The 22,855-nt window shown below is 48.0% G+C and overlaps 6 protein-coding genes across 6 annotated transcripts; 2 read left to right on the forward strand and 4 right to left on the reverse strand.

Annotated features, from left to right (window-relative positions):
- Positions 1-223: 223 nt before the first annotated feature.
- On the forward strand, positions 224-1,786 carry N7525_001365 (uncharacterized protein; the record flags this gene model as incomplete). The annotated part of the gene is made up of 2 exons (XM_061211865.1): positions 224-430; positions 632-1,786. The coding sequence occupies 2 exons, from the start codon at positions 224-226 to the stop codon at positions 1,784-1,786; spliced, it is 1,362 nt and encodes a 453-aa protein (XP_061071091.1).
- A 929-nt stretch (positions 1,787-2,715) lies between these two features.
- Positions 2,716-3,883, reverse strand: N7525_001366 (C2H2-type zinc finger protein; the record flags this gene model as incomplete). The annotated part of the gene is made up of 3 exons (XM_002557988.1): positions 2,716-2,834; positions 2,891-3,369; positions 3,438-3,883. The coding sequence occupies 3 exons, from the start codon at positions 3,881-3,883 to the stop codon at positions 2,716-2,718; spliced, it is 1,044 nt and encodes a 347-aa protein (XP_002558034.1).
- A 9,138-nt stretch (positions 3,884-13,021) lies between these two features.
- N7525_001367 (U2 snRNP complex subunit HSH155) lies at positions 13,022-16,699 on the reverse strand (the record flags this gene model as incomplete). The annotated part of the gene is made up of 2 exons (XM_002557985.1): positions 13,022-16,638; positions 16,690-16,699. 2 exons carry the CDS (start codon positions 16,697-16,699, stop codon positions 13,022-13,024), a joined length of 3,627 nt encoding a protein of 1,208 aa, XP_002558031.1.
- A 1,925-nt stretch (positions 16,700-18,624) lies between these two features.
- On the forward strand, positions 18,625-19,448 carry N7525_001368 (DUF3455 domain-containing protein; the record flags this gene model as incomplete). The annotated part of the gene is made up of 2 exons (XM_002557984.2): positions 18,625-19,266; positions 19,341-19,448. 2 exons carry the CDS (start codon positions 18,625-18,627, stop codon positions 19,446-19,448), a joined length of 750 nt encoding a protein of 249 aa, XP_002558030.1.
- A 157-nt stretch (positions 19,449-19,605) lies between these two features.
- On the reverse strand, positions 19,606-21,042 carry N7525_001369 (aminotransferase-like domain-containing protein; the record flags this gene model as incomplete). Its single annotated transcript, XM_002557983.1, has 3 exons — positions 19,606-20,068; positions 20,125-20,504; positions 20,566-21,042. 3 exons carry the CDS (start codon positions 21,040-21,042, stop codon positions 19,606-19,608), a joined length of 1,320 nt encoding a protein of 439 aa, XP_002558029.1.
- Positions 21,043-21,583: 541 nt separating this feature from the next.
- Positions 21,584-22,374, reverse strand: N7525_001370 (ubiquitin-conjugating enzyme E2; the record flags this gene model as incomplete). Its single annotated transcript, XM_061211866.1, has 4 exons — positions 21,584-21,867; positions 21,990-22,140; positions 22,267-22,278; positions 22,348-22,374. The coding sequence occupies 4 exons, from the start codon at positions 22,372-22,374 to the stop codon at positions 21,584-21,586; spliced, it is 474 nt and encodes a 157-aa protein (XP_061071092.1).
- Between the last annotated feature and the right edge of the window lie 481 nt (positions 22,375-22,855).

Here is a 22,855-nt window from a genome sequence, read left to right on the forward strand (position 1 = left end):
ACTGCGGTTTATCCGAGTACTTGGACACCATTGACCTACAATCTAATCGACCGCAATATCCAAATCCCATGCAGATCGCCCTCGGGACACTTCAACTGCGGGGGAGTGTGGGGGAGCACTCGGAGAATGAACCTCCGCAGCCCTAAATACAACGGACAAGTCACTTTCTTCTGCAAGCCAGTTCCTCCCCAACTTCCAAGGCTATAATCTCTCAAATATCATCATGCCTCTACCTCAAAAAACTGATATCCTCGTGATAGGCAGCGGCAACGCCGGCCTCAGCGCCGCCCTGTCAGCGGCACAAACCAACCCAACTCTAAGAGTAACCGTAATCGACAAAAGCCCAGTTTCCTGGGCAGGAGGCAATACCTACTTCACAGCCGGCGCCTTCCGCACCTCGCACAACGGACTACACGACCTCCTCCCACTAGTCAACAACACCGACGCAGCACAAGCATCCCGCATCGACATGCCAATCTACACCGAACAAGACTTCACCGCAGACCTCCAGCGTATGACAGGAAACCGCACCGACCCCGCGCTATCAGCAGCTCTAGTCCGCGACTCCCGCGCCGCCATCGGCTGGCTAGCCGCCAACGGCGTCCGCTTCCAGCTCTCCTTCAACCGCCAGGCCTACGAAGTCAACGGCAGAATCAAGTTCTGGGGCGGACTCGCGTTAAAGACCCAAGACGGCGGCAAGGGTCTTGTCGAGGACGAGTTACGCGCGGTCAGGAACGCCGGCGTGGATGTGTTCTTCGACACAGCTGCTACAGCGCTAGTGACTGATCCGACGAGTGGTGCTGTTGTTGGCGTCGAAGTTATCAACAGCGATAGTAGGACTAGCGCACGCAATAAAACCATCGTCGCTGTCGATGCTGTCATTCTCGCTGCAGGCGGGTTCGAGGCAAATCCGCAGCTGCGTGCGCAGTGGCTCGGTCCTGGGTGGGATTGTGCGCGCGTGCGTGGCACGCCGTATAATACGGGTGAGATGCTGCGGATTGCCCAGCGGGACGTGTCGGCTAAGACGGCGGGGAACTGGAGTGGATGTCATTGTGTGGCGTGGGATGCGAATGCTCCGGCGGATTCTGGGAACCGGGAGGTTTCGAATGAGTTTACGAAGAGTGGGTATCCGCTGGGGATTATGGTGAATCGGGATGGGGAGCGGTTTGTTGATGAAGGGTTCGATATGCGGAACTATACGTATGCGATGGTTGGGCGGCGGGTGCTTCAGCAGCCTGGGCAGATTGCGTTCCAGGTTTGGGATGCGCGAACTGTGGCCTGGCTGCGTGAGGAGGAGTATCGTGCTGAGGTTGTTCGGCGCATTGAGGGAGAATCGTTGGAGGAGCTTGCGGAGAAGTGTGCGGAGGTTGGACTTGCTGATCCTGGACGTTTTGTGGAGAGCATTAAGGAGTATAACGCTTCAGTTGAGGGTGTGGATGTGCAGAAGAGGTGGGATCCTGCTGTTAAAGATGGGCTTGCTACTAAGGGGCTGGCTGTTCCCAAGTCGAATTGGGCTTTGCCTATTGACAAGCCGCCTTTCCTGGCTGTCAAGGTCACGGCAGGCATCACTTTCACTTTTGGTGGATTGGCAGTGAACCCTGAAACCGCGGCAGTTATTTCAGAGACGACGAGTGATGAGGTTCCTGGATTGTATTGTGTGGGTGAAATGCTTGGAGGCATCTTCTACGATAACTACCCTGGTGGAAGTGGATTGACTTCTGGGACTGTCTTTGGGCGTCGTGCTGGTCGAGCAGCAGCAGAGCGAGCTGGAAGAGTGGAAGACTAGAACAGTCGTGATTCTCACAATATCAGGGGAGTAGATGACTACAGAGGTGGGAGGCGAGGCAAGTGAGTACATAACTACAGAGCATTAGAAAGATATTCCGAATGTCTTTTATTGATTAGACAACATTATATATTTAGTAGCGACTGTAATATGAGACTCGGACAAGGCCAGGCCCAGCCAGTATCAAAGCATAGGACAAAGCTTCTTCCTATGGGTATCATCAACACCAACCCAAACCTGCACGTTAACCCCATGCATTTGAAACACAAGGCTTGGTGGAAAAGGCGACTGGGGCAAAGAAAACAATAAAATGGGGTTTAAGCCATGCGGCTATGAAAGATTAAGAAGCGGAGGGGAAAAAAGAGTCAGGGTATGGCCTGCAGAGAAAATAAAGAAACATTGAATCATCACAAAGCCCCCATGGTATCGAGAAAAAGCAGAAAGGTGACGCCCAGGTCTAGCGAAAGAATAAGAAATGAAATGAAAACAACGCATCCAGCCGGAACCTCTATGGTCGTAACGTGATAACAAAGGAAACTTGGGAATATGAAAAAAAAAAAAAAAAAAGGCTCTCTCTTGCCTGTGGTCCTCAAATAGAACCCATTATACCCATAAATCACAGACCGTTGTAGAAGGAGTATGGTATGTATAAGCGTTTCTCTCTCCGATCAGGAATTGTTTGTCGGAATTTGATATAAAAAGTAAGGGATGAAAGGTGATCCACGCTGTTGTACAAGGAGACGAGAAAGCCGTAGCCGTTTGTACAAACATGCCAACGCAGTTGGTTCATGCTTGCGGCATATGGGAAACGGGTTTGTGGTGGGTGGGAGATCTGGCGCTTTGTGCGCGAAGAGCGTAGGGGAGAGAGAGCACTCGAACGGGTTTCCGCTTCGAGTAGAAAGAAAATAGTCGTATGGGAAATTGCCAGATTACTCGTCGTCGTCGCCAGAACCGGTGTCCTTCTCGCCCTTGTGCACCTTCTTGTGGCGACGCAGGTTTGAGACAACGGAGAAGTGCCGCCCGCAGCCTTCAACATCACATGCGAATGCTAGAAAATGTTAGAACGTGAATTTCCAAGGTTTTGTCTGCCAAAAAGGAACTTACGCTTTTCACCAGTGTGGCTGTACATATGCGTCTGCAGAGAAGATGGACGCGTGAACCGCTTGTCGCAGACCTTGCACTTGTGCTTCTTCTGTGTGTTGGAGGGCATCTTGGAGCTGAATTGGCTCATCATTGATTGCGGCCCAGGGGGCGCACTGCCGGCCAAAAGGCTGGTTGGCCGGGGGAGTGTGCGCGATTCATATGACTCGGAAGTTGTAGAGCTGTAGTCTGTCACGGAGGAGTCGACGGAACCGACCGAGGCGCTGTAGTATGGGTAGTTGCCTCCGGAGGAGATAGAGGAGTTGGAAGATTGGGTGGAGGGGAAGCCGTAGGAATCGGCTGAGCTTCGTGCGCCGCGAGGACCAGGGCCGTAAATGTTGCGCGGGGTCAGGTCCTGGCTGAGAGCGACCATTCCGCGGCTGGCGTCAAGAGCGTCACCGAAAGTGGGGGCGGAAGCTGAAGCGCCAACGCGAGCGGCATCTCTGTGGATTTTGTGTAAGTTTTGCGATTCCGAACCATGTAAGGAATGCGGACTCGGAATTCAACTTACGAGTGCGAGATACGACGGCCGTCTTGCGGGGAGGGGTGAATGGGGGCGTAGGCATAGCTGGAAGGCGCAAAGCTGCTCATGGGGGGAGCGGTGGTGTATGAGGGAGCCTGGTCGAAGTTTGTGCGCGGCACCTCGTGTTGCATTCCCATTACCTCTGGGCCATAGTTGGAGGTCGCGTAGGTGCTCCCAGCCACCATTGCCGGGGCAGACACGGGGATGTTGGGATAGGGCATAGACATGCCGGAGCGATTGACTTCCTCTTGCTTGACCTGACCTAGGCTCATGCTGGCGCCATTGCCCATGGAGGTCGCATAGACTGGTGGTGTCGAGTGCGACGAAGTGTGCGCCGCCCACGGGTCTGTGAATTGTGGTGGGGTGTGGTGATAGACATTGTCGAAGCTCATGCCGCCATAGGGGCGGTTCTGGTTTTCCATAACCATCGTCATGGGGGATAGAGTCGCGAATCGATCGCGTGTAGAATCTGTATAGAGAGAAGGGGTTCGAAGATCGAGTCCAAAGGGTTTCCTTTGGAATACAGTGATCGTCTGTGTTGATCCGGAGGTGTATGAAGACAAAGTGATAAACCCGATGATCAACAATTATTTTATATTTTAAGGGAGAAAGAGAAAGCAGAAACAGTCTGGGGAAGGGGATCGGCGAAGCTTATGAAGGAATATAAGGTGTGAGGCATGATCCCATATACTCCAAATCCCAAGTGCCACTGACGACGTCCCGTCAAGGGTTGCAGATCGCTGGAAATTTTAATACCGGTATTTATTTTATTTTATTTATTTTTTTTTTTTTTACATTTTGGATTTTATTTGTTTTTTTAATTTTTGGCTTTTTTAATTCTTTTCTTTTTACTTTCTGGGATCTCACTTTTTAAGAATTTTTATTTTTCTCATTTCTTTTTTTCTTCTCCCCCCTCAACATTGGTGGATTGGAACCATGGCTGAGGGAAAGAAAAGTGGTCCTCAACGGGAACCAGTTCCTCGGATATGAAATTACTCTCAATATTTACCCCTAAGCTTGTACTAGTTATAGTTTACCCTTTTCAATCAGGGTCTAAAATATATTAATTGCTTAAGCCTCAACTAGGCTGAGGAATGGAAGATCTAAAGAATCAGTATAATCAGTCTTTGAATGGGAATGCCAAAGTTACTACAATGTAGACTCCGGCATCGGAAGGGTAATTATAATGAGCCATAGAAGGTAGTCGGCAGCCAAAAAAAAAAAAAAAGCATAACCAAAAATATTTCCCAAGTAGCAATATCATAGGAGGACGAAAAAGGAGAAAATCATGAGACCCAAAAAGTAGTCGGTGTCCTCAGAGTCAAAGGGGGTGTAGACTAGGGGAATGTTCAATTGGGGACTAGCTATGATGAACGCTGATGAGTGGTCCAACTGTGCCGTGTCTGAGGGAAGAGGAACGAAAAAGGAAATTCAGGAATTAAATGAATTACAATAAAAGCTACAATATTTGTAATACTATATGTGGAAAAAAAGAAAAAGAGAAAAAAGGGACTGCCAAGAAATAAATCACCAAGATTTGCCCTGAGCCCATTGTTTCAATGTAGCGGGGCAGATCCCAGTGTCAAAGGGTATACCCGTTGCCGTGGGGGTTAATATGAGTGATTATAGTGATAGTTCTTAATTACGGAGTACAGATGACAGTCTATTCAATGTGATTATCATACTATGGCCATTAGTTCGAGTAGGCCCAATATATAATGAACTAAATCTAAAACTTTTCAAGATCCTTTGAAAGGACATGGGTTGAAAAGACAAACCCACATCTGAGATGGCTATACTGGAGTCTCTCATTATTGGCAAGCTGCAGGATAGGGTACATCGGAAATATAATTCCCGTTCTTATTCTTAAAAAATAAATAAATAAATAAAACGAGAAAATAAAAAGGAATGGCTGAAGCCATTGAGGGACCTTTGACACGGCACAGAGATGGTTTAGCGGGCCAACCCGACCTTACATAGAAAGAAGGGAGGAGCATCGAATCACTAGCCGCCCAACATTATTGACTGCATTCTAATTCCATTTGGTCAGGAAATTCGGCAAAAATGTGATGACGTTTGACGTCCCGCGTCCAAGAGCTCCTGTTTCAGAAATTAGAATGAATATACTCCGTACACTGACTCCGTACAGTGTACGTACTCATAGTATGTTGTACTCCATCGACATGTGGAGGATGGACAGTGCAGTCCAATAGACCACACTCCACACGGGACAGTAAGACTACAGAGAGCGGGACCAACACTTACATCGAGGTTCTCGGTCGGCCTCCAAACAGAACTTCTTATCCGTCACACCGTTTAGTGTTCCCTCGGTCGCAGAACTATAAACGCACACCAAAATACGAGCGTGCAATCAGGTCGCCCCCAGCGGAACACAAAAAAAGCCTCCTGCAGAAAGAAGGAATAAGTTTGAATACCAACGCTGCGATTAGCCGGGCCATGCGAGCTGTATCACATAGGAAACACCCTAAGTCCACGCCCAACACACCCGGGCGAATAAAACAGGAATCCATGACAACCTCGTATTGGGGCCTGTGATGATAAGGACCACGGGCTGCAAGCCATGCTTTTTCTCCTTTACTGGGATTGCGACAGCTGGACACCGACGTCAGAGGGACGGAACAGCGCAACCAGAGTGGGAAAACGGGAAAAGGGCCGCTTTGGGCATTTTGGCGGGCGCGGCTCCCGCAATAGCGCGGTAGAAGTCCATGGGGCTTGAATGGGACATATCACAATCTATTGACCCTTTTTGTTTCTCTATCCATGTGGATTGCTTGGAGATTATCCCCATGCCTCGTGCTGTGGAGCTCCTCTTCTATCCGATCAAATTTGCTATTCAATAGTGTATAAATACACAATAAATAATTTTCCGATATGGATTCGCTATGGTCCCCGAGTCTCGGGGTTTGATGTCACCCCCGAAATCGCTCTACATGGTACATGTACGGCAGTACTCCATACGTAGTACTCCGTACAGGATCACAAGGTACGAGAAAAGGCAGGTCCTTGAGCGAGAGCCGAGGAAGAGGCTGAAGAAAAGTTACATAACCTTGACCCATCCAATCACATAGACTGCATAAGTCTCCAATGATTGGCTTTTAACCCCGGGGGGAGGAAACAAACGTTTAGCGTCAGACCGAAGTACGATGTGCATATATTGTAAATCCCGCCCTCCGTAAACCATAAAGGCATCTCAGGATCAGGATCAACTGCCGCTCTCCCGGACGAGAGGATAAAGCATGTTCAACCGTGGTGCCGGCACTGCGGAGATTTAACCGGGAAGCTTGGGACCATGGATGTAGCCAAAACCAAAGTCAAAAGAAGTGCAGTACCAATTTTCTCCTTCGTCTCCGGCCGCACATGGTCAACTTCTCCGCACTCCACTAACCATGGCAACGCCACAGCGTCCTTGGGTGCGCGGTTTTCCAGAAAACCCTAGACTGGCCACCAACCTTGGAAACTAGCAATTAAACACCTTGTAGGCCATGGAAAATTATCCAGAGTTTCGGTCTTCATCCGCTGACCAGATCCATGCAGTACAACATACCTACCTAGGTACCTAGGTATGAGGAGGAGTGGCTATCCATGGATAGCGGAAGTGTGCCTCGAAGACAACCGTGGGTCCTGGGTTACCGGATTAAGATTGCAGTAACGATTAGGTTTCTCTCCATCGAATTACTCCAATCCAACTTTAGCCTTTTGGGTGTTTATTGTAGACTATGTTAACCTCGGAACGAGGTTATCTGCTTTCCTTATGTTGAGTGTGAAAGTTACCAATCCGAGACCATGAATGGATCTATATTGTATATCTACTCTGTACTTTGTAACTATAGACCCATCAGTTAGCTAATAATTACCTTGTATATATCTCAGCCATCAACATGCTGAGAAAAGTCTCAATATGGGCCTCCCGAGTCTCGGAAAAGTCCCGACCGTGTCCAGACGGTCGGGGTGGACATTTCCAAAAAGAAAAGCACAAAAAGCAATTGGGTAGTCAGTCGGGTACCCAACTCGCAAGCCCACATTGAACCGTGAAAGGGGCAAAAAAAATTTACAGGTACAGGCCCAGGTTACTTCAGCTTCAAGTTGCCCCGTTTTGAATAGCCCATATGGATCCCTTAAAATTAAGAGGCGTGAACTCGACCAGCCAAAACCAATACCAAAATCCAATAAAAGAAAAACAAGCAATGCAGAAGATGGGCTCTAGTCTGAGCGTAACCCCCCTTTCTTTGCAGCCATGCCGTGTTGGTGGTCCACTTGGCATCTCACCGGCAGGACTCCGTCAACTTTCAACGAACTCCCACCTGTGTTGGCAAATGTGGCGTTTAGGGTGCTGGTTTTTGAGTGCATGGTGAAGCAGGTGAGAGGTTGTGAGATAGAAAGTGTGGACGCCAAGATGATTGCGTTTTCCAGTGTGTGGAGATGTGGTTGCTTGGTTCATCCCAATTCGTATCTGTATACATTGGCATGGCGTTCGGTAGTTCAGAAGCATGCGTAACCTTTGAGGAAGGTATACCTTGGCCACGATATTGAGCCGGAGCGTGCCGGATGGACAGAGCTTGAGAATGGAGTCCAATTGTCATTGTATCTCTCGTAGGCTATAGGTTATACAGGTCCACCGGTCGAGAAGGCCCCTGCTAGACACGGGAGCGGTGGAGCATATCTCGAGGTCGTGCATGTTGTGAGGGACCTTGTCAAGGTCTTCTAGATGGGCCTTGACGGCTCTGACCGCTTTTCTCGCCCGACACGGCTCATTTTACTGACGCGCGTCCTCCGGGACCCTGAGACTTTTTGATCACTTTGCCATTTCATCATTGTCGACTCCATATATTGTACAGAGCAATCAATTAACTGCTTTCCCGAGAAACCCGCTCGGAAATTTGGAAAAAGAAAAAGGGCGGTCAGAGATTTATGTGACAGTTCAACATAGGAACATCGGAGAAATAAACATATCAAGCCCCGGATTTTGATCCCACTTTACCTTCGATCGTCCATGTGAAGACGATTATCACCTGGCTGAAATGAAAATCCCTCCCAAAGTGCGCTGTAATCAGATCTAGCACGTTGACGATCCGCCTCAATGCCGAGTGTCAATCAGGTACCCTTGACCAACAAAAGCCTGTCATCTGCATGGGGCTCCGATCTTGGCAGTTCCCGCACGGCAGATCGTCATTGTCCCTAAATCAAGGTTGCCAATGTGTGCAAATCGCCGTTTCTTTTCTTTTGTGTCGCGTACTGAATATAATATGTTCCAGTTATGACAAGCAGTTATCTGGAAGGTTTGGAGTAGGTAAATGCACTGCGCTTGGTAGTTTATTATTTCCCTGTCACGCTGCATCACTACGGAGTATAGAAATCCTAGAACCTTGGTTTCTATACATAGAACAGCTGAAAAGTTCGAATGAACCATTCTTTGCGATACTCGAAGCGTTGCCCAGGTGCATCCACATGGTGGGGCTGTGGACTCACGAGTTTGCGCAGGACCGTGGGAGGTGCAAGAGGGATCCGGGTTAATGGGATAAGCCCAAGTTTCATGTGGCATCCACACCTGGGCAGTCCCTTTAAAAACATCAACCAAAAAGTATTGAACTTTGGGTGCCCATGATTGGCTATAGCGGTTTCTCCCGATACCGGACCCCTTTTAGGTTTATTTCCATAGCTTCGTACTAATACGGATTAGTTCAGCCCATTTGGGACTAGTCTAACTTTACCATTGGGTCCACATTCTTACATGTTTGTTGCAGAGCCTTCCAACCAATCATGTATTATTATTGGCAATCCAGTCCCACCTGGAGACGGCAGATAGTCGATAGCCGATCTTGGCAGGCGTTGATCGACCAATTGTATCTGCGGCCCCACTAGGAGCTTACGACGCGTGCTCATCCCGCGCTTTCCAAGTCAACGTGGTTATCTGCTCCTTGGTATAGGTCGAACAAAGTAGGAAAGTTAACCTTGGATTGTGAAATTCAAATATCCCGCACCTTTCTCTCAGTGTGTCTAACCATCTTCTTTGCTACATATATTTTGATTTTGATTTTATGTGACTATATTCCTGCAGACATGTCCAGGTGAACCCCTCAAAGCTTTTTAAAGTCAAATGACGTGACCCTCCCCCAACACCTCCCCGCAAAGCCCGTTTCGGCTAGGTCCCCAAAGTTGGGATCCCTGCGTGCGATCCTGGCTATACTCCACATTTCCCGCTAGATACACTGCCACTTTCAGGGTCAACGCTAATAACCTGAAACGCCCGTGAGTGGATCTGGAATTCGAATACAGTAATTTATATTCATTTTAATTATTTCTCTTTCCCTCCTGTTCGAGAGATGCCGCCAGTACGAAATAGATAAACACCGAATCCATACATCATAGTCTAAACCGCACCGAGTAGGTAGCTTTGCCCTGCCACTAGTCTTGACCAGTACTCAATTTGCGATTTCATTGCCATTATCACGTAGTGGGTCCCGTGTCAAAAAATCGGAAAACGACGGAGAACTTCGGGCATGGCTTACAACATACACTCTGACAGGACTTTAGACTATGGAGTAAGTGCGCCTCTTTTTGCCTGAAGAATTAACTTTTTGCCTTATCAGGCGATTAACTCGACTGTTTGATCGGAACTCCCCGCCACTCAAAAAAAAGAAAGTTCGGTCCAGTCCCATCTCTGCGGTTCACGTTGGAGTTTCCCCGAGAATAAGATGTGTTGTGGGTATTGTAGAAACTGCGGTGTGTGCTGTAAAGCAAAATCCCCCTCTTCCACCACACTTGGACCCGAAATTACTTGAACCGGAATTTGTATAGCATCATATACAAAGATCAAGCTTCCCCTTGTCTACCTAATTTTGTGCATAAAAGACGCATTTCCAGAAAGTGGAGATATTACTCTCTTGGCCTATGTCACCAGACATTGTAAACAACTGCAGGAAATAATAAGGGCTTTGAAGGAGGGGCCGTAGTCTTAGTCTAAGTCTTAGTGTGTACTATAGTTAGTCTGTTGACGGAGAAGGGCCCAAGGAAAAGGGTAACGCGCCAGAGGCGGCCGATCCACACGAAGTGCGTGTGCACCCCCTCGCTGTGTGCCTCAACCGTCGTGAATGGGGCGAACTGCAGGGTCTCCGATCCCTTGCAACCGATATAAAAAATAAAATAAAAAATAAAATAAAAAATAAAAACCCCGTCTAGTGCTTACGGAACACACATCCTGTCTTAGCTACGCGCGTCGTAGCTTTCCTTTTGGTTCTGTTGTCCTAGAATATGTACCTAGGAACTAAAAAGAAGAGCACTGACAGCAGTGTTACAGCAGCATTGTTGAGGTGGTTCCAATCATCCTATCATCCTATGCGCAAGTCTTCTCCTAAGCGAAACCCATGATCCCTACTGTGTTGCGCAAGTCAATCGGTGACCCCACTGATTGGATCACAGCTCTCTATGCTTTGCCCACTTAACCTTTTTGAACTCCATGTCTCGAGTCTATACTCCGTACTCCGTTCTCCTTCACATGAACCCGAGGAATCTCGGTATCTCGCATGCTTGACAGCTACCTACACCTTACCGTACAAAGATTACTTAGGATACTTGAGAATTAGTAGATGCATGTCACGCGATCTTCTCCACCTTTGTTTGCTCTACGGTATGGATACCACACTGCATATGTTATACATGCCATATATCAATGTCTTCAATGGAGTACGTTGTACAATATACGCTTTACGCTTTTGCGGTGGGGTCACCTCGGGGTTCATTCCCTGCATGTGCTACCTTCAAGATCTAAGGATCTATAAACCTCCCCAAGGTCCTTGCAGCCAAGGTGAGTTCTGATTCTGTGCCGTGTCCGCCACCGCGCTAGGAGAGGTAGCTTGGGTGAACGATTACCCGTGATAGTCTGCTATCAATGTGCTCCATACTCCGTAGTGACCAAGTAATAAGCATAGAATAAGAGATGAAATAAGAAATAAGAAATAAGAAATAAACTCAGACCCTCAACGTCCAAAAGCGGATAGTAGACCCTGGAAATCCGAGAAAGAAAAAAAAGAAAAAAAAGGAATTCCGAGGGAACCTTGGAACAAAGGAACCGTGTCCAAACCATGGGAAAGGTAAAAAAAGGGGCATTACACAACCGGCGGGCCCCTTATCAGGGTCTGTGTGTTCTTTTTTTCGACTCCAACTTGTATGTTGTATACTCCATACTCCATAGGTACGGAGTACGTTAACCAAAAGAAATGAGATCTCCTCCATTCCGTGGTTCGTAGCTCAGCTCTGTGATTGGGTTTTTTTGAATGCCCTGGATTCAGGGGGAGGCTGTGTAGCTTGAAGCTTTGTACATACTCCAGTCCCGATTAGGTTCCTGATATCTAACATTTACGTTGTACGGATACTCTACGGAGTATACATTCAACCCCGGAGAAGCAGTATACGGAATACGTACTCGATTTATACCTAGGTAGTTGAGAAGTCAGTGCATATTCACGATAAATGTCAGGGCACATTCAACTGCATCTGCATCTGTATCTACATTGAAGTATACTCCATACATGCCTACATAAAAATAAAAAAAAACAGAAACTAAGCATGTTCAAACGTAATTCTAAAATGAATTATTCCCCACAAGACCCACATCTGCCAGAGCTTACGCGGCCATTTCCTGCGCCAAGACTCTTCCACGGCAAGCTTAGGCATTCGGCGCTCTTGGCACGGTGTTTTAGGGGGGGGCACTTCTCGATGGGGAACCATTGGCAAATCCATATGCCCCTCCTTTTTTTGATTGTTTTGTACTTCCCCGGGACCCTGTGATGACGAGTCTTCTGGTTTCTATTTTTTGTGTGGCAAAATGGAAAGGGGGGTTGGATTCCCCCCGTATGAAAGTGAGAATTGAGGGGTTATTCTCTTCGCTAAATGTTTTGCTTAAGGGAGAAACATTATCTCTGCTTATAGTACCAATAATTATTGCCGAATATGTGACGTTGAAGTTGTACCCCAGACTCAGACCCTGTTTGTTTTAAAGATCTCGGTGATTGACATGATTGTCGGCCTTAGGAGCGATCCCTGCCTGATTGCCCCTGTCATCATGCTTAGCCTTGTCGATTATTCTAGTCAGTACGTTTTATAGAAACGATCGACTCTATGTTGTACAGAGCTGTTGTCTTTTGAATTAGACATTGAGGTCAATTACACTCGCAGTTTTACATATGCTGTACTTCAGATGTCACTTGAAAACTTATACTAAATGCAATAACCGTTGCTAGGTGGGAATATATATCACCTTACCGGAATCACACGATAGTAAGCAGCCACAAAGTATACCTACGATATTCATCACAAAACACAATAGTAATCACAATTCGAAATTTGAATTTAATATTGAAATTGAAATTTCTGTTAACGATTTTCGCGAATGGGATACAGTTACACATGAGACGCCAAACATCCCCCCCAGTATGAAGAAAATATCGACCAGAAGAAAAAGAACAAAACACCGGCTAGCAAGTAACACACCCATAGAATCTGTATCTAATAATGCATGAGGAGAAAAGCAGACCATCCAATTACAGCATCGTCATTTACACAATGATGGACAGTTCTGGTCGGCCAACGTCGCCCTCCATGTCCGGGTAGTAAGGAATCATCGCATCGGCTCCTTGGACGTAGGCATCGTTGTATAGTCTCCAGTAAGGCGTGCGGACCTTCCGAGCAGGGTGGAACAAGCCAGCCCAAACGTAGTTCATAACGATACCAGTGCCGACCGCCATGCGGATGGCTTCAATGGCTTCAATGACTCGATCGATGACGTGGGGACTGGTCTCGAAGATGTTGGGGAAAAGGAGGTTCAGCAGATGGACCATAGCGTCCTCGCAACCAAGACCGATAACACCGAGTGCGACGTGCTTAACCGCGCTGGCAGCGGTCTGCCGGTGGACTTGGTCACGGTCGACGAGAGCATCCTCCAGCAGCGGCGTGACAGCGTAGACATAATCCTTGCCCATCTCGCCGATGTACTCGAACAAGAAGGACAAGGACTTGAGCACACCATTTTGCACGTTGAGATCAGGCACCCGGTATTCATTCATCAGTGCCGGAAGTACAGTGAACGGCGCACAAGTTTCAGCCACGATACCGATGGCGACAGCTGTGCAAACACGAGACTGACGCTCTTGTACTCGCAAGTTTCCGAGAAGAGCGGCTAGGACATCCTGAGGACCAATGGCCTTGGCAATGAAACCGAATGTGTTGTTGGCCGCCCGGCGAATTCCCTTCTTGTGAGCCTTCAGCATATCCATCAGCTCGAAGCAGATACGCATCCATTCACGGGCATTCACGGACTCGGGACCACGGTCGGCAATACGACCTACGAGATCAATCGTGTTCTCCTGCACCTTTTCGTGACGGTTGCGCAGAATGGGTGTAAGTCGAGGAAGAAGGTCGCGAATGGGTGGCTGCATCTGGGTGATACCGACCACGGTGACAATGGCACGCAAAGCGCCCAGAATTGAGCCTAGAACCTCGGGATATTCTTCACCCAGGTATTCGTAGAGCACGATACCAAGCTTGCCCATGAGCGCCTCCTCGTCACACTGCTTCATCACCAGCGCAACGCGGGAGATAAGGTCGGCCGCCTGTTGTCGAACAGTGGGGGACTTGTTATTCAGACGCCAGAGAATAGTACTGACAATCTGGGGGATATATGCCTTGCATCGTGTGCCAAGCGCATTCACCACCGTGCCGAATCCATTAAGAATGATAACGTCTTCGATGCTTTGTTCCTGGAAGGCGAAGAGGACACCATCAATGAGGCGTTCTTCCAACCTCTCAGAAATGTCAGCGGCTCCAAGTGCTGCAATCAATTTCTCGACCGTTTCCACAGTCATCTTGCGATATGGCTCGCTTTCGTCCTTCAGGTTGTTGACGACGCGCTCGAGAATCTCGCCAACGCCCACTTTCTGGCCCAGGTCCACTGTGGTATCGACTACCTGGCGGTAGTTTCGTCGATCGAGCGCCATACGTCGCATCCAGAAGCCTTTGAAGAACTCCGTCAAGACGTGCTCCTTCAAGTAGCTGGCAGTCACACCTGGAGTGCTTGCACATTGAGAAACCACCTTCAAGACAACCTTCTTCATTTCCTCGTCTGGCGAGGCAAATTCTCGAATAAGGATCTCCATGATTTGAGTGGTGTAGTAGTTGGCATACTCCTCGTCCATAAGAGGAATGATATAGCCGACAGCCTTAAGGAAGGCAGAGAGACCCTTGCCACGCTGCTTGCGGGCACCGGTCCAGAGAGGGCTGAGGATGTCATCGAAGCTTTCGATACCATATGGGTTTGCAGCCTCAGCCAGAGAGGCCAGAGATAGAGCAGTGACAGTCCGAACCTTAGCTTGTTCATCACTGAGGTTAGCTGCAACGCATCCAACCAGCTCCTTTAGATGAGGGAGAATAGCGCAACCCATGAGAATAGGGATATGCTGGACGATCTTAACACCGGTGTGTCTGGCCTGCCATGACTTCTTACTGCGGCAGACAGCGCGTAGGAAAGGAAGGAGGGCGGGAATACCGAGGGCAGAGGCCACAACGGCGAAAGCGCGTGCTGTCGTGTTTCGCACATATTCATCAGCGTGGTCAATATCAGGACGCATAGTACTGATCATTGTAGCAAGACCGGCGGCCTTAGCAAGGTTCGAGATAATCTCTCGGCCTTCAACGCGAGCATAGTAGTCTTGATCGATGAGAAGTGGTTCGATGACAACCAAGATTTTATGAACATAGGGCCGGACCAGATCATCCAGTTTGTAGAGGATTCGATCAATGACCTTCACCAGCAAATGGCGCTCCTGGTCTTCCAGAGTCCTTTCCATGAGCAAGGGGAGAATCTGATTGAAAAGAGCCCCAGGACCAAAGTCGCGTGCATTGTCTGTGATTTGACGGAGGGCAGTTTTGCGCATGGGCGGAGTGCCGTTCTTGATCTTGAGCAGCAATCTCATGATCTTTCGCTCCTTCATTTCTTCCACAGTCATGCTGGTTTCATCCCCACCCTCCATCAGCTTACCGAAGTAGGCCATGTCCTCCGCCTTGAAGAATTGAAGTTCACCGACACCGGGGATATCACTGGGAAGATCCTTTCCTACGGACTGAACACTTTCTGGCTCTTGCATCATGAACCCTCCGACACCACCGGCGCTAGGGATGGGTGCTGGCGTGGCCATGAGCCTGCGGGCCTGGGTTCGGACGGGTTCATACCCGGGAGGAGGGTCAAGGACCTTATAGCCATCGGCCTCACCGGGAAGCATTATATCGAGGTCTTCATCAGACCAGCCGACAAATTGACCGGGGACTTCAGCCCCCAAACCGACTGCAGGTGTAGCGGCCCCTGCTTGAGATGGATGGATGGGAGTGGCGAGTCCTTGATTGCCAACGGGGGTGGCAGCTAGGTCCCATCTCGATGGGGCAGATTTGGGTGCTTCTTCGGGGGCAGGTGCCATATCGAAACGTGATCTTTTGCCTGTTTCAGCAGTAGGCTCGCCCCATCGGTTCTTTCGCTTTTTTTCGGTAGCCACCGCAACGGTCGAGCCTGCCTCAGCATTTTCTTTGTCGTGTTCCACCATCTTCAAGGTAGCCTGGTCCTCCGTGACATCTTCACCCTTCTCGCGCTTCTCTGCGATCAGCTTTTTCACGCGCTCCTCTTCCCTATCCAGCTCACGGAGGGCCATAACCTCACGGTATGTTTGACTTTCTCCTTCGACATTTGCATGGGCATTGGCAGCAAAGGGATCGGCGCGCGTCGGGGTAAGGGCGCCACGGTTGAATCGGCGCTTTTGGTAGTCTGTCTCGCGGTCCGCAATTCGCCCTGACTTTTCACGGCCTAGCAAAATATCCTCCTCCTCAACGCCGGTTCCGCGCGCCATCTCATCGATCTGGCTTCTGGTAGCAGTGTATTGGCCGACCAGATTGTGACCTCCATCTGCATCCTCCATTTCTTCATCGCCATCAACAGCAATCGAAGTATCATAGCCCGAAAACTTATCAGCTCCACCTCGTTCGTACAAAAATGTGTCGAAGGATTCCGTTAAGGAGGCTTTGGTCGAGTTATCAGTGCGTTGGGAAGATTTGTCAAAGGTCTTGGAGCCTTTCTGACTAGCAGCAGCCGCATTGCGCTCAGCTTGGAGCCGTCGAACAGCCTCGATATCGGCTACAGTGGGGATCAGTATGGAGCCAGGCGGAAGGGCTTGCGAAAACTTACCGTCAGACATGGTGACGAAATGTAAAAGTCGCGAGGATATGAGTGAGCCTGTATTACCGCAGAAGGGAACACCGCAGCTACATCCGGATTGAAAACCGCTGTAACGGTCACAATAATGGTGATTGAGGATGCTGTGTTGCTAGCCGCCTCGTGATGAAAAGGTCGTGATTAGGTTGCACGTGATTAGACGCCTTAGCTTCTTGGGCTGTCCGGTCACGGTTTACTAAAGTCACGTGCAGTGTGACATAAGCATGATCATACCTAGCGCGGGGCGCTGCCCCAGGCACTTTAGGCGGTCAACGACGGCGGAATAATGTGGCAAGCCGATTCCACCGGATCCCAAAACTGCAAATTAGGTACCTTTTGTATGGCAACTCCATACAAAACGTACCTAATTACGAGCTCTTAAACTAGATAAAGGGAAGATAAAGAGGCTAAGTTATACTATGGGTCTATTTAAATCGACATACTGCTAATTAATCCTAAATATGCTATATAGGAGTGTGAAGAGCACTTCAAAAAACCACATATAATATTGCATAAAAAGACCCTTATAATACGCGCTTGTGGTTTCTTACTATAGGCAATATTAGGACACCATTTTAAAACATAATATATACCTTGTTTTATTCCCTAACCTTTCCTAAGGGTCGAGCAAATCGATGTTATACTTACATGTATGTTATGCTTAAGTACCATTTGTATAGAGTTGAGAGTTGCCATACAAAAGATACCTAATTTGCAATTTGGTGAGAACGTTAGGAGTGAAAGGCTTGCCACGATGATGGCCAACATCCCTAACAGAAGGGAGATAGATTCTATTCAAAGAAAATTTGACCAGAACATATTACAATGTCAGAGCATCAACTCCCTTTGAGCTACCACTACCAATAGTTGGTTAAGAACCATGGATATCTCTACCTAGCTGTGCTATTCTGTGCTCTTCGCTCTATAATGCCTCATTCGATCAACTCTCCCACTGTAATTCATGGCCCATAAATGTATGTATTGCTACCTGATTGGTAATCTCAGTTGTGGCGTGGCGAAAGCGCTTATAAGTCTATTTTGTCCCACAGCTGGTGTATCAGGGACATTTGAAGTTTGCATAGACTTTAGCGTTTCTGCGCACTTGAAACTGAGTGTTTAATTATTTCTAAAAATGACTGGGGAAAGGACAAGAAACTCTCCGATAGCCAATGACAGATCTAGTATAGGGGCTGCTTCAAATAAGCGCCTGCAACATTCCAAGCCTCAGAAATATGTACTTGGTCAATATGCTTTCCAGGGTGAACTATACTTGTCTACTAGGTTAAGAAAGACTGCAAAACATAACTCATATCCTAATATATTCCAAGGTTGTCAAACATCAAAGCGGTTTTCTGCGGGCTTGTAAACAACGACGGCGCTAGTGTAACCTATAAAGCCCTGTGGTTACATCCTTTTCATTCTAACCAACACAGTCATTGAAATTTCATTTCCCATCTCTCCAGCAACCTTTCAAGATAGGTGGCGTTGACAACAAAGAAGCCATTTTTAGCACAACATTGGCCCCAATAGTGTCCCCAGTCAGCGGACTCGGATACTTTCTAAGCGTACTATGTGGACAACGCAGATGTGGATGGCGGCGTTTGTTAGACAAAATCTATCATTGGCCCTTTCAAAAGGCTCATTGAACCAGAATCCACTACATTTAGTCAAATTCGGTTTACGCCGAGAGCCTTCCCACCTGTGCGGCATATCTCAAACCGAGCATGTCCTTTGTTACATATGAAAGTAGCATTATCGAACTTCCTATTAAATGGGATATAAATCCCTGTTGTTGGTTTTACCCTTGTTCTTATACCCTAGTTCCTTTCCACAGCCCCAGAACTAGATTTGTTCGAGCATATTCTAGCAACTGTCTGCACCCTATAGATCGAAAATTACCCGGCCATCATGAAACTCTTCTTAGCGCTGTCACTGCTCCTTGTGGCAAACGTGGAAGGATACTCGGGTCTTCCACGTCCTCTGGCTCTTGCTTCCTCATTCTCCCAAATCTACCACCAACTTGACGCGATCAACCTTGGGAATTGCTCTCTCGCAAATTCATTCCTCTCATTGAACGCGACAAATCCACAGCTTCCAGCACCGTCTACGAACTTAAAGCTCAAATATGTTGCATTGGGCCGAGGAACACAGAACTATACCTGTCCATCCGATGCTCTCTCAGATTCCAAAACTATCATCAAGCCCCAAGCCGTAGGGGCAGCCGCTACACTCTTCGATGCCTCTTGCATTGTATCGTCATCTCCAGCCCTCCTCCACGAAGTCCCCGCAATTATCAGCAGCACTCCTCTTGGATCACTCGCGTTCATGGCAGCACTTGTGGCCCAGGGCACGAGAAGTAACAACCTCATCATTGGCGAACATTATTTCGATGCTGATGGAGAACCGGTCTTTGACATGTCACTGAGTGGCTCCAATTCCTGGATTGCTACTAGTAAAATAGCCTCTACTCCAGCGCCAAAATCAACATCGGGATCATCTGGCAATGTCCCGTGGCTTAAGCTAGGATACAAGAAGGGGAACGGCATTCAGGTAAGCTCAGGCCACTCATTCACAGCTAACCACTGGGTCTGAGTAGACATATCTGATCGAATTATTTTATATAGGAAGTTTACCGAGTGGTGACATCACAGGGTGAACCGCCATCTACATGTGCTGGTCAGAATGCAACAATTCAAGTTGATTATGCTGCAGAATATTGGTTTTATGGGTGACGGAAGCATGCTGCGTTTCTTCTTGAAGCCATGGGGGGACTTCTGCATTTTCTTTTTACAAGCGATATATACGACTGCGAGAGCAAGCCTTATCTACTATATGTGTCTATAACTATGTGGAAGACACCGTTGGCCAGATTTATCAAACCATGTTCTTCTATCTGTTGGTTGTCAGTATACTCTGAATGACAGCTCCTAACCTCTGCACCCCCTCAACTAGCCGCCCTTCATCCTCGCACATGAAACAAAGTCTCAGCCTGCGATGCAAATCTCCCCCTGGGGCATTCCGTCCTGGAACTGCAAATGTCTCCCCGCTACCCAGCACCAAATTTTGCATCTCTAAGGCCTCCTGGCACACCTGAGTCGCGGTCAACGCAGCCGGGAGCTGAACCCAGATGTAGTATCCCCCGGCGACTAGACTAATCTCTGGATCAGGAGTAAATGACACACCAAGATGACCGAGATGTGTCCTGATTGCCGATGCCAGAAGACAATGTCTTCTTCGTCCTTCCGGAACTAGGATATTGGTAATATATCCAGGCAAGAAGTTATCCTCAAGGAGCTCATTGATGAAAGTTGACATTAGTTGCGAAGGAGCACCACCGGAGCGCGTAGAACCACTGTGAGGAGGTTTTTAGCCTACTTTCAGCATTTCGAATCAAGAATAAAGACTCACGCCTGAGACAGACCATAGATGAAGTCCTTGGTCCCTTCAGCCCATCCAACCCGACATCCAGGACCAATAAGCTTGCTGAATGATCCATTGCTCACGACATTGCCGAATGGATCTTCTGTACCACCATCAACCACCCGATCTATATCCACAAGGCGCAGTTGAGGATGCGGATTAGGGTTGGCAGGATGTGTCACACCCCAACTGAGGAAATCATACACATCATCAGCGACGACAAGAGCATTGTACTTTCGCGCCACTCTGATAAGTGTCTCACGTCGCGAGCGAGACATCGTCGTCCCCGATGGGTTAGAGAAACTAGGAACACAATAGATGACATGCTTGTATATCTTTCTATACGACTTGTGAGGCTTGTATGTCTTCTGTTTCCATTAGCATTGGTTATACCGAAAACAACCATATTAGCACCGAAAGAGCACATACCCGGTCATTTCGACAGGCCGAATCTCCACTATGCTCAAATGCATCCAATGCAAGTTCCAGTGCAGCAACGTCCATACCCTCCTCGTCCTCGGGTATCCCTCGCATCCGACCACTAAATCCAGCATCCTCAAATACCCGGAAGACAAGATGATACGTTGGCTCCACAAGCCATATAATTTCTGTCTGTGCTGGGTCCGTGAATACCTGCAATACACATGCTAGGTTCTGGCTGGCACCGCCAGTAATGCATATCCGCTCAGGGCTGATGGGCTGCGCAGGTGCATAGTATCGGGATAGCCAGTCGGCTATATTTTTTCTTAGGGGGAAGTAGCCTTCGTCGGGACCATAGGCAAATCCTTCGGTGAATGTGGCTTTGTTGGATAGGGCGTTGTTGGCTGCTTGTTTGAGGCGTTCAACTGGAAGCATGGCTGTTGCGGGCCATCCCTGGAAAAGGTCAATTTGAGTCGTGGATGCCATTTCTGATATATTGGAGATAATAATACTTGACAAATATCTTTGAGAAGATTCACTCACTCTTATACTTGGGGTGGATGATTTGCACCATTCTTGCTTTGGGAATATAAGCGATCTAGCCAATCACATTGAACATCCGCTATCATTTCCCCAGATGAAATGGACGATTGCTCATACTGTATAGATTTTATTACTTGATTTCTCCTCTCTTGTCTACTCTACTTACCAAATATTGTTCAAAGAGAATTCGTTCTCTTATTGGTCGTATCGCTAAATAATGAAAACCCTTGAACGCCCGCAAGAAAGCCACCCATTCCACGATTGAGATCAACCATGGGCCAGCGCCAGGATGAATGCAAACGCAAAGAATCAAGAAGAACAATGCCACCAGGCACCATGTAAATCCTGCCGCTCAAATCTCAAGGGGCGGAATTGCATCCATGCAGAAAACGCCGGTGTATGCGTCCCTACCCCGCTAACGCAAGCCATCCCCTATTTCAAACACACCACGGACCAGACCAGCTCCAACTTGGGAGTTGGAAATTTATACATTGTCATCCTCATAGACGAAGTTGATATCACGGATGCGACGGCGGTTGGTGGCAATGAACTCCTGGTCACCGGGGGGTCGCTCATTGCGATTGTTGGCGGTAAGCATGCTCTGAAGGCTCATGCAGACGCTCTCAACTGTTTGCACTGGGGACCAGCCGGCGGAGCCCAGGAGATCAAGGCAGATAATGCCATTGCTGTAGATATGGGGATGCATTGGGATTGTGCGGGGTGTGCCAGTGGAGTCAGGACATTGGATGAATTGGACCTCTGGGGGTTCTAAAATGACTGTCAGAACCCATGATGATCTGATAAAGAGATAGGATGAAGATAAGAGGAACAGGATGGAGCCGAGAGAGACGATAGAGATATCAGCTGCCGGCTGAGAAATCGGGACTTACCGATAGGGTACTTGTTACTGAAGGTAAACTTCAACCGATAAGTTTGGTCCAGATAAAGAGGATTCTGGTCAAGGATCTTGATGTCCATCTGCCATTCCTCTAGATTGTCACACTTGACGATTGCAATTCCCGGTGGGACATGCTCTTGCATCTGGAAGGTCAAAGGTCAGAGAAACATGTTCATAGAATGAACAATATACATGGGCGGTATGGCATGCTCTCAAATATGCGGGGGAACAAAGGCGATAAGCCCGAGAGAAAATGGAGGAATTGGTACCTTAACGAGCTCCTATAGTTTACGAATATAGAGTCAGCAAGATAGGCATTTCAACACCCTTTATGTTCAGAGTATAATCACCTTGCTCAGACGCTTTGTAGCGAACATTGTTGCGATGTGGTGAGAGAAAAGATTTAGATGTTTGAGCTCCGGTGGAGAAGGACGGGAGGGGCGGTGTCTCGATTAGGTGGAGTACAACGGATGATGTATGACGTTAAGGACGGGAAATGTGATGGACTTCTCAACTGAGATTGAACTAAAGAACCAAAGGATACAAGATGGCCAAAAGAGAAGAGATATAGTTAAAAAGATCAGTCTGAAGCTAAGTGAGGAGATTATCTATCACTTATCTATCGCTACACGTGATATCGACACCTGACCATATATTGGGTCATCCATAGAGGTCACATACTACCTACCTAGGCAGGTACCTTTTATATTAGGTAGGTTTCTATTTTGTCAGGCAGAATTTAAGCACTGACACTGACGTTCAGTATCCCAAAGATGAGCGGGTTCAAGTTACATAGTTGTTACATAACTATCTACCCGGCAGCAATGCAACTATAGATCAGCGAGCCGGAATAGGTAC

This window comes from Penicillium rubens (genome assembly GCF_028828025.1).
Source record: "Penicillium rubens strain IBT 27055 chromosome Unknown utg000001l_segment0_segment0, whole genome shotgun sequence".
NCBI classification, from domain to species: Eukaryota; Fungi; Ascomycota; class Eurotiomycetes; order Eurotiales; family Aspergillaceae; genus Penicillium; species Penicillium rubens.